Genomic DNA, 11,577 nt, shown 5'->3' on the forward strand with positions numbered 1-11,577 from the left:
TTGTAATCACTGTATGCCTCTAATGTATAAAAGCCATTATGTTGTCTGACAAACAGACAATGTGTGTGGAACACACAATAGAATAGTTCTACAACATATGTCACTGGAAAAAAATTCTGCTGTATATTTGTTTCTTCCTGTATGATTCAGCTTTTAAAATATTTTGCTTAATGGTAGCCTATATCCCTTATTTTAAATGTAGGCTTACCACAAAGCTAATGATGGGCGGCGCATGTACCTCTCAGAGATCTTACAGGTAAGGAAAAAACTGTGCGACTCAATAGCTTTTAAAAATCATTATGCTTTCTTAATATAGCAACAGCATGTGTTAATGCCATTAGGTCAAAGTCTTTTATCACTTAATTCATCTACCAAATCCATTACAAAAGCTGCTTTTTAAAAATTTTAAGAGCTAGAAATTGAAACATTGCTACAGTTTATTTATTTTTAAATACTTTTTTTGCTTTTGTATCAATTGGAGTTTCATTGTTCCCAAGGATAGTCAAAGTGCCTTTAACTGAGAAAGCTGAAGCAATTTTCTGATTCTTGCTTGCCCATCCATTAGTCACAAGACTGCTATGCTAGTTTAATGTTTCAGTTGAAAAGAACCGAACCAAATTATTAGCGGTAGTGATACCCATCTTAAGTAGCAATTCCTCTTTTTCTTGTTTCCCCTTTTTTCTTTTAAAGACAAACTAGCCAGTCAGCTCAGAATGACAAAACAAAACGTATTTAAATTAAATTTATAAGATAAGGGATAAGATACCTTGTTTTTTGTGAAATCAGAAGTTAAATTTTATTGCTGCAAATTATGCAATACATAAAAGTTGATACTACAAACTGGACGAACCTGTAAAGGAATCTGTAAAGATTTCTAGTACTTCTTATTCTGAAAGAGCTCTTAATTCCTGAATAATGTAAAAGTAATAGCTTAGTGTGATACTCAGGAATGACTGTCACTGAAGCCCTGTCATAGCTAACTGGGGTGAAAGGCTGTAATTAGCAGTGTTTCCATGTGTTTGCACAGTGGGCAACTGATTCTCTTATGTGGTTCATTGCTGCTTTGGGAAATCTGAAAGAATTGCTTAAACTAACTTTCCAGCGTGAAACCAAGAGTGAGCCCAGGAAATGCCTGTGATAACTGTTAATATCTTTGCATTGACAGTGAAACTGAGAACTGCTGGAGGAAGAAGGGAGGAAATAAAAGATGGTTTTATTACTGAACATGCTAGCAAGAGGAGTGCCCATGTTCAGCTGCCTAGAAAAGCACTTAAACATGCATAAAACATTATTTGAAGTGAGGTATATGCACTGGCATGTTGCTTAAATTGGGCATTAGGGACTAGGATTTTGCCACCGACACTCAAGGTAGTTAGTACATTATATTTTCAGTAATCAATTATTTGCCCCCATGATTTCAGAATCATATGAGAGCAAAATAATAATCTTCAGATTAATCTGGTTATCTTTAGTTCTCTGAATGTTAAACAGCCAATCTAAAGTAGTTGTAGAGGGATCCTCTGTAATCTGTGGAGAGAAGCCTGTTTAAGATGCAAACCATCACACCTGTTTTAGATCAAGATAAAATGAATTTCCCAGGGACTTATCTGTCTCTCTTCTGGAGCTACAGGCAGAGCCTAGGTGAGTAGTTTAGATTAGACATCTACCTTTTAATTGCTAATCTGAACATGGCAGTCAAGCTAATCATGGTTAACTGTTGATTGCAAAAGAATCAGTGGCTCATCTGGTCACTTCAGGTCCTGTTTTGCTATGACTTTGGTTTGATTGTTGCTTTTACATTCTTTTAAAATCTACATATGTATGCCCTCCCTTTTATCAGTTCATTTTAACAATAGAGGCAGAAGTAAATTTACATTCAGTCCAGACTCTTTCAGATGTATTAAAATTTCAGTGTTCTAGAGTCTGCACAGTAATGTTGGCAGCAGTTGAGATAGAAGGATTTACCCATAGACTAACATTTTCCATACATTCCAAAGTAAATATACTACAGGATATTGTTATCCTGTGACAATATATTCCAGTGACACTCTCTTAATTACAGAGAATGGATATAATGGTTTTTTAGACCTTTTTTTCCTCATTGTGTTTATGCTTTTCTATAGCTCACAGTAAAAAAAAAAAGTAATAGAATGGAAGTCTTTAGTGGTAGATGTTAAAAAATCCCAGATGTTTTGGGTTTTTTTTTTACTTTGTTTTGGATCCCTCCTGAAGCCTGTGGCAGAAGCAGAAGGGAGAGATGCTTCTGTGCAGCCATTTCTTTTATTTACCTTTTTTATTATCAAGTGCTTTTCTGCTTTTTTACAAAATATATGTATCTTCTGAGTGTGTTTGTTGTTTGTCTTGTCTGAATCCATAAATATATAGTTAATTTAAGTTATAGTTTTAAAATAAATTAAAGATTTCACGAAGTTGAGAACTCATGCTAGAGGCACTGATGTTTTATGGTGTATTCTTGTTTGCTTTTTTTGTTTTGTTTTCAATGTGAAAAAATGTTGGTTTGGAATTTGGACCCCACAAATCTCAAAGCACTTTCTGGTGGTATTCAGAAATTGGTTTGAGAAGCAGGCAAAGAAGAACCATAGCAGATCTTTAAAAGGGCCATTCTTTCAGGCCAGATTTTTACCACAAACTTTTACTAGCGTAGTAGAGTCTGACTTGTGATTGGGATTTGTTTGCAGAAAAAGCCCACAATTATAGATAGGTACAGCTGGAAAGCTGTTTGTGCAACAACAGCTCATTTTAGTTGGGATAGGCCTGGAGTAAATTGTACCGGCAAAACCAGTGCTATGGATAATAATCGTATATACTGGAACTCTATATTCATATAAATTAAAAAAACAGTGAATGCAATCGTAGCATAGGTCTTGCCTCGTGTCACAGAATCACATCTGCTCAGAAAGATGATAAATTATACTAGCCATCATCTTTAATACTAGAGTTCCTTAAGTGCAAAAACTTCCTTGCCTTCAAGGAAGTAAATCTGTGCAGATCCTATTCCATTTTTATGCTTGCACTCTGAAAAGTCTCTGCTTTAGTTATAGCTGACTTTGGTATGACTGGGTCAGGGATACTTGCCTGGTGCATTGTATACACGGAAGCGCAGTAGAAAACATTGTCTTATAAGCAGTGAGACATGCTTCTTTTCAGTGCCAGAATTTTTTGTCACGAGTGCAAGATGTTTTCACACATGCTGTAAGATGTAATGTTGTAATGTAATATGTAATGTAATGTAATAATCCAAACCTTGAGCCTTGTTTAGGTAGCCCCAAAATCTATCTCTAGGCTTTCGAAAAGTCTTCACTGGCCTGGTGTAGCAGATACATCGTGTATCATGATTATTATATATTTATTACATGTTCCTGATGAATCTGTTTAAAGGGGTTGAGAAAATTCCATTCACTTATGCCAGACACCCAAGCGTGCACAGTAGCCAGACGAGCCCTAAACCTTCTGCATTTTCTGGTTTTCTATGCATGGTATAGTTGTCCCTCTGAGAGGTGGTTTTAGTAAAGGCAGCTGGATGAGCCAGCAAGTGCTGGGTGAAGAGGGAACCCTGTGAGCTAACGAAGAGGAGATTCTGTTAAATGCAATATCAAGGGTAACAACTGGTTTTTTTTCAGTATGTCCAGTAATGTAGACTTCCAGAGTATGCAAAGATTTCCATGCTGTGTTAATTTTTTTAAAGTAGTTCCTGTTCTTAATTAATAGTTTAATCATTCAAAAGTACAACTAAGTCACTATAACTTGTTTTCTTTCCCATTCAGGGAAGTATGTTGGAAAGATAATGCTTCTTCGTTGAAAATGTGGAGTTACAGGCAGTATGACCAAAAATATGCCGATTGAAATTACATATTCTCTAATTATCCAGCTTAGTAAATAATGGTATTTTTGCACAGCAAGGGATTTTGGCATATGTTCAATTCCCCAAATCAACAAGACATCAGTATAATACATGCTTAAAGTACCTTATGGCATAAGACCATGCTGGGTCAAAATTAGTTTGGAAAAATTTTACTTCTTTAATTGTGATTGTGGTTAGAATTTAACTTGTTTTGTAAAAATTTGGCTATTGCAGACCTCAGCTACACTTAAAATTGTTGAAAGGCAAAAAACAGATGCTCTGACAGGCAAGGGAGAAAACCAGATACTGAGGTAAATTTCCTTTATATTGCTTCTGTTTTCTGGTTTATTATTTTTTGCTAAGTACTATGTTTTGAATATTGCAACTCTCTGTTCATGGTAAATATCACTGAGCATAATCCTACTGACAAAGTATTAATCTTAACATCATTTTTGATACTGCTTTTCAATCAGTTTTATTTAATACTAAGTATGTTGCAAAAAATATATATTTAAGTGGGCTTTTTGAAATCTTACAATACCTCTGATGATCTTCCCTTTCAACCTGTGTTTAAAATGGATCATTTTTTTCTATATTACTGCAGAGTTGGGAGCAACAAGTATACCGTGTAGACCATTAAGAGTAATTCAGTTAAATAATGCCTTGCTTGGTCCTTTTTAGCCAATACAGATTGTAAAGCTTTTTGTGGATGATAATCTGATTTTAGATGACAACATATAAAGACTTCATTTTTTAACAGATTTCTGTTTAGTTATATGGGTTAGAAATTTAAATTTGAAAAGAGCCTGAACTATATAGAAATAAAATGAATTTCTGATTGTAGTGCTTGTGAGAAAGCTTGAAATTGGAGGAGATTTATTTTTTAACTGCGCTGAAAATGTTAAGAATATGAAGTACGAAGTATATAGGGAATCATATCAAAAGTGTGTCAGACCCAGTATCCTTCCTCCAGCGGCCATAAGTAGATGCCTACAGAAGTGTGTAAGCAGGCAGATAACAACATTTGCTTTCGGAACTCTCCCAAATACTTTATATTTGGAGACTTCCTGAGCTAGTATGGTTTCTATGTATTTAGTATCTCACAGTAAATACTCTTTCATGAATCCACTTACCTATATTATTAAAATGAGCATACACAATACATATTTGGAACATCTGAAAAAGTAATGAGTAAATTATAAGCATAAAATTGTATAGACATATTTGCTTACTAGCTTTATCCTTTCATTCTGTGTAAGCACAGAATCACAGAATTTCATAAATCAGAACAGTGGATCTTCATGCTCCGTATTAGTAGAATGTGAATTAACGTAGTACAATATGAATCAAAGTTTATAACTGAAGTTTTTCAATACAGAAAAAGCACTGTATGGGTCCGAGGTATCCCATATATGGCCCGTGTGTTGCTCCTGGCCCCAGTGATGTTTAACATAGCTCATGTGGAGAAGGTCAGGAAGCTAGAACTAGGAGAATTCACTGTCTCTGCTGGGAGATTAGATATCATCAGCCAGATACTGAGATTTGATGAGGGTTAGCACTGATTTGTGATTATGTTGGGGTTTTTTTATCATTTATTTTAGTAGACCATTACTCACCCTGAAATTATATGACAGTGTGTTTCTGTAATTTTCTTTATATCAAACAAAAGAAAATAAAGTGTAAAAGAAAATAGTGTGTCCTGTAATTGCTGGTCTCAGAAGATGCATATTGTAACAAAATATCCCCTTTCAACCCGTTTTCCCTCAGAGGATTTTTTTTTAACTTTTCGAAGTACTTTACACACATGAAGGGAATTGTCAATCTTTTAAATTGTCCTTAGTAGCAAAGGACCCAGTTTGCAAAGCATTGGCTTTTATAACCAGTGACTTAGAACTTTCAGGTCAAACTTTGGTCTTAGTTGGCAACATGGAGATAAGAATGGGGATTTGGCATAGTTTGTATTTTAAGGAAATACTAGAATGTAAGTAAGCACCCCTTGATCATCACAAGGTTAGCACAGCCATTGTTATATTATTCCTTTTTGATTATGTTTTGATTTACAGCCTGAAGGTTGTTCATTCAAGCTGACACTAATGAGAAATAATTTCATTCAAATAAGAGAAGACCTGCCTGATTGAAAATAAGTGTGTTCTTGAGAATAATTTGAAAATTTTCTGTCCAGAGTTCTTATCTCACTTCTGTTGGCCCTTCAGAAAACGCCTGCCTTCATTGGATTTCAAACCAATGAAGTTTCTTTCAAACTAAGAAACTATGTTTAATGTTTGTTTTAACTATAGGTACAGGTATGGAAAACCCAACCTATATATTAAAGTGTCACTGAAACATTTTTGAGTAGCAATTGTGAACACTAATTGTTGATGCATTCAGTTTCCTGCCCATCCAAACACAGAAGCCAAGTTCAGTAGAGGTCCTTTGTATGGTATTTCACAGGACAAGAAGAAGATAGGCTAGCTGACAATTCGGAAAAAACATGGATGTCTTGATGACTCATGTCTCTGGTGCAATCTAAGCAGTCAATTTAATGTCATTCTGAGCCCTTACCTTTTATACTGGGCTTTTATTAGCTCAGTTTCAACACTGCACTGGCTGCAACTACCTGGCTTCTAAGTCCATAAGTCCAGCTGGTTTTGAGTGGAAAGAGGTTTTGCTGCCTGCAGAATTCCATACAGACATAATGCTGGCTGCTTGGTCCAGCTCTACAGTGATCTACAGATTAATCAATTGACTTTGAGTAATCAATTGATTTGAATTTGAATAATCAATTGATTATTGATCAAACTGGGGCCCTGGGTTCAGATCCTCCAAGCTCTGAGTGGAAGCAGCTCCATATGTCTATGGGAGCTGCTCTCCCTTCAAGACCATGACTGCTTCGAAGAGGTGGAACAACGGATGTGTCAATCTCAAGAAGACTAGCGAGCCCTAGGGACAACTTTGTTGGCTGTTTGCCCAGAAATTTGAAACTTGCACAGATCGTGTCATCACAGCTTCTACCGCATAACAAAACATTTCTCTGGCTACCATCATGAATATAATTATGTGATGTTGTGATATATTTTCCTTCAGACTGCCTATTACTTGAGAAAGACATTGAAACCCTGTATATTGTCATTAGAGTATGTAAAGTGCTGTCTGTCCACTGTAGTAAGAACAGGGAGAGAAACAAATGTATGTTGCGTAAGAGTACGGATGCACGCTGCTTGATCATGAGAATGACCCTTACAGTTTGTGGAATCACCATTTCCCCCCTGGAGATTTGTTTACATTCCGACTGATTTCTCTTAGAAGATCCAGATGAAAACAGCTCTAGTAGGGTTCATGTAGGTGGTGTATGTGTCCATGAGTACCACTTCAGAATTCTGCTGGCAGCTTTTGCAATGTAAGATCACGGGCTCAAGAGCATGGGTCTCCAGAGTGGAATATAAAGAACTGCAGAGAACTGTAACTACATCTACATGCAGTGTGTTTCCATTTCCTAAATGGGGATTATGTAACTGATGAAAATGTCTCCTTAGCCAGTTATTATTCTCTTTGTGCAAATGTTTAGTATTCTGTTCATGTTCTTCAAATGCCGTCATTTAGGTGACAGGACGTAGTCAGGAATCATGAGATGAGGATTGAGTTTGTATGCAGAATAATTAGATGCTCTGCTAGCCTGCAAACTCAGAAGTATACTTGTTTTTTCCTCTCTCAGGCTTATTAATTGACAATAGTAATCAGTTATGCAAATATAAAAAGCATGCAAATTTCTATCAGTTAAAGCTTACGGGGGATGTGACACTTGATGACTAACTTGACCCATTTTATTTCAGAGGGAGATACAGTGTTCCAGGAAACCCGAAGATGGTTAACCCCCAAAAAGGATCGATTAACAAGACTGTAGGAGTGAAGCAGCTTCCAAAACTAAAGCACTGATTTAATATTAACACCAAGAACTTCCAATTGCTTTCTAAAAAATTTAATTTAACTGGAAGTTTCTAAACTGAAAATGAATGTATTTGTGCCATATTATAATAGCAAACCCAGATTGGCATGTCTTCTTGGTAGCCTTAATGTAAGTGTTCCTCTGCCTAACGGAATTGTTCTTCTAGTTGCCAGCTTTGTTCTGGTGATCTCTCACCCTTTTCATCCTGGTTCTCATCAGTGATTCTGGGTGTCAGGGATTAGCAGCCTTGGAAAACATCTAATTTGTTTACATGCTAGGTAGATCCTTGAACTCTTTGCACAGCAACCATTGAAAACAAACAAGCCTCTAACATTTGTGACCTCTCAACCAAGAAGAAAAGGCAGATTGATGTAACCTGAAGTATTATCTCACCAGCCAAAATGTTAAATTCTCAGATAAAAAATCCATCCAAGGGCATCCCCGTTCAATACAGGCACCAAAGAGAGAGTCGCAAGTGGTCTGATATTGGTACAGCTGAACATGCCTTTCATTTGGCTTTTAAAAAGATCAACAGCATAGTTTACTAGCCAGTCTGATTTCTTACATGATACTATACTGTAGAGTCCCTTTACAGTATAAAGTTGTTTTATATTTCATGAGCTTTCTTACTCTAGCAGAGAAGACAATACACCTCCAAATTTAACTTTTTTAAAAGCTGGCTTGCCACAGACCCTGTATTGACCACCACTTTCTGTTTGCATGATTTAGAAGCAGAGCACCATTTCCAGCTGCTTTAGGCACTAGTAACGGTGAGAAATTAAAGAAAAATTGAGCAGTTTTTATTAAGGATTCCTCAGGGCCTATCTTGTGGAGGGGTTGTTTCTTTTGAACACTATATACACACTATGTATGTTGCTATTTGAAATTTGAACTCTCAGATGAACGTTTATATCCACAGTCTGGGTTCCATAAAAATTTCTATGTATTCTTCAGTGGCACTGATCCATGTATTTTTAGGGTCCAGAATAGTGCCAGTGTTTGAAGTAATCTCTTCAATGGAAGTAGAACTACTTTGTATTTTCATTCTTAAGCATGCAATTATTGTTGCAGTTTCATTACCTACATTTTAGTCATTAAACTTCAGCAGAAGTTTTTTAAGTGGCAACAGGAAAAATGTTTCGGTAATGAAGCTTCAAGCCTTAAAAGCTCTTCGCAGAGCAAATGTGATTGATTGACTGCCCTTTATTATTTTTAAGAGCATCCCTAGCTCTTTGCAGTATCTAATAAAGCTTTTTGCCTCTTTAAGAGCAGTACTAATAGTTCCTTATTACTGGCAGCATTAAAGTGAGGCTGTAATTAAACTCATACAAAAAGATCAGTGATGTCATTCTAAAAAGCAGAGAAAGAAGGCCAGCAGTATTGTACAGCATATTCAGTATGGAAACCCCATTTTCTTCTCTTGCATAGTATGAGATTTATTACAGATATTTCTAATGTTACCATGACACATCTGGTATCATTCTTTCATAAGCAGGGTGGTCTGCCTGGCCAGTTTTTTCCCCACAGCCACAGTTGAAAGCATTGCACAGCTGATTAGGCTAGCACTCTTCTCTTCCTGTTTTTCACATGGAAAGTTTCCAAATTTTGATTGTGTTGGCATTTGTCATTGTGGAGAAGGAGAGGGAAAAAATCACCATAATGGTCCTATTGGCATAAAAGACAAGGGACATACGCAGTAGTGAATATCCAGTTCTTGGATTCATGCAGCAGACATTTACTACTGCTGTCTGTGAATCAAATGTTAGTCAATGCACTCAAGTCCAGTCCCTGTAGCACCTCAAAATAACTGGAGACATTGCACAAATGTGGCAGAATGGCATTTATTCACAGCAGGAGACTTGGACGCTTCCCTCATGGGTAGTCCTCACTGAGGACTTAAAAAGAGACATTTTTTTTGAAGCCTAAGAAGATACATTTATTGGTACAGTTTGCTACAGTAATGGCCTGAGGAGAGAGGCAGACTATGTACTTCTTAGTCTCTGTTTCAGCTTGCCAGGAACAAGCTCAGGATTTGAAACTCAGTAGTATGATAATTAAGCTTTAAAACATGTGTTTGACCATTCTAATTGTGTATCCAGCTGTAATGTTTGCTGTGCAAAGTAGTTATAGTTCTGTATTCTTACTCTTTAAATTACTTGGCATTTCATTTTCCTCCCGCCTTTCTGAAAATAAGGGCACCGTGATGATTAAGTTTGATGACTCAAGTTTTTTTGCAACAGCAACAAGATAGGTTTTTTGGACCTGAATAAAACTTTTACACTGCTAGCTTTCCCAAATCATGTTGGAATTTTTTTCTTTGGTTTGGTGGTTTTGAATGGATGAGTGTTTTGAATTCCTGGATTTATCTTGTGTGGACTTTTCTCACTACTATTATGGTGTGATCTGAAAAGGGTTTTGTTTACATTTGCAGCAATGAACAGTTACATGTCTTTATACAGTATCTTCTATATGAATATTTCAGCACATTTAGGAGTAATTAATCCTTCAAAGCAAAAGTATGTACTATCATTCTCATTTTAGGCATAGAAGAGTGAATCACAGAGCTAGGTTTATTTAAAGTAGAGATGGGAGTGCAGTGATGTCTGGTTTTTTCCTGATTTCATGACAGGGTGATCTTTTGTAACATTGCTAATCATTACAAGGTGAATTCTGTCTCTTCTGAAATCTCTGTGCATAATATTCGAAACAGTGGACAAATCTGAAGACAAAAATGGGAAACTGAATTGCTGATAGTTGTGGTCAGTGAGTGAATGGCGCTGAATGTCAGAGGAAGATAGGATTAGAACTGAAGGTTTGAATCTGGCCAAACTGCTTCCTGCAGTTCAGAATGTAGTTGGGATTCCAGAGGTACTGGTTGTAGTGTGTAAGTGCTTTTAATTGATGGACCAGGAAATTTGATATCCTAACTCTTGGGACTTGAGAGTATTGCTTCCCTTACGTGGTTACTCATGTCACTCCACTGATTTCAGATCAGTCATGATTTTGAGGTAACTGTGGCATTTTAAGTATTTACTTGTATTGTTGCTGAAAATATGAATTAAAAAAAACTCAAATGCTGGTAAGCAAACATTTCTTATTTCCTGAAATACATTTTTTTTTTTAAGTCTCATGATTTAAGAGGGTATTGAGTTGTGATTTTTCTTTTTAATAAAACAGTATAGCACCACTGTATTCCTCTATGATGGAATAAAATTAAAATGTTTACTGGATAGGCATTGACTGTGTGGTTGATTATTATATAATTATGCAGCATAACCACAGACTCCAGAGAACTTGGGTGATGAACTTCCTCATATTCAGGATATTATTAACAATACGCAAGATATTTCATTGCTTAAATACGTTGTTTAATGGGTTCTCCATATAAATAACTGACTAGGTGGTACAGTTCACAGCTTCCTTTATTCCTATGATATTCCATCTCCACTGGTAAAGTTGAGATGCATAATTTAGTCTCAATACATTTCCAGTAGTGGAAGATGCTGCACAGGCATTTTTAGAAATGTGATTCAGACACAGTAGCAAGCAAATAAATAAATAAATAACCAAACCTCTATGTTATTAAGCTTCTGCTGTTGCTGCCAGACTGGTGTCAAACATGAACAGTAATTTGAACTAGCTCTGGCTGGAAGCAGAACTAAAGTGTGTGGATGAAAATTCACAGCTAATTGCAACAGTTTTATCTCTTTACATACAAGTGTTACCCTAATGGCAGATATTTCTAGACCGGATAATGAGACTTTTCAAAGGT

The 11,577-nt window shown here is 36.2% G+C and overlaps 1 protein-coding gene across 2 annotated transcripts in view; it reads left to right on the forward strand.

Annotated features, from left to right (window-relative positions):
* CCDC169 (coiled-coil domain containing 169) overlaps positions 1 to 11,034 on the forward strand; it is a 32,528-nt gene extending 21,494 nt beyond the window's left edge. The window contains exons 6-8 of one of the 2 annotated variants that reach the window (XM_075140036.1): positions 203 to 256; positions 4,097 to 4,173; positions 7,693 to 11,034. In XM_075140036.1, the coding sequence (XP_074996137.1) occupies positions 203 to 256; positions 4,097 to 4,173; positions 7,693 to 7,795 (234 nt within the window). In that variant the 3' untranslated portion in view covers positions 7,796 to 11,034. The remainder of the gene's footprint in view (positions 1 to 202; positions 257 to 4,096; positions 4,174 to 7,692) is intronic. The other variant, XM_075140047.1, reaches the window with a different exon arrangement.
* The last annotated feature ends 543 nt before the right edge of the window (positions 11,035 to 11,577 follow it).

This window comes from Calonectris borealis, chromosome 1 (assembly GCF_964195595.1).
Source record: "Calonectris borealis chromosome 1, bCalBor7.hap1.2, whole genome shotgun sequence".
In the NCBI taxonomy this organism is placed as follows: Eukaryota; Metazoa; Chordata; class Aves; order Procellariiformes; family Procellariidae; genus Calonectris; species Calonectris borealis.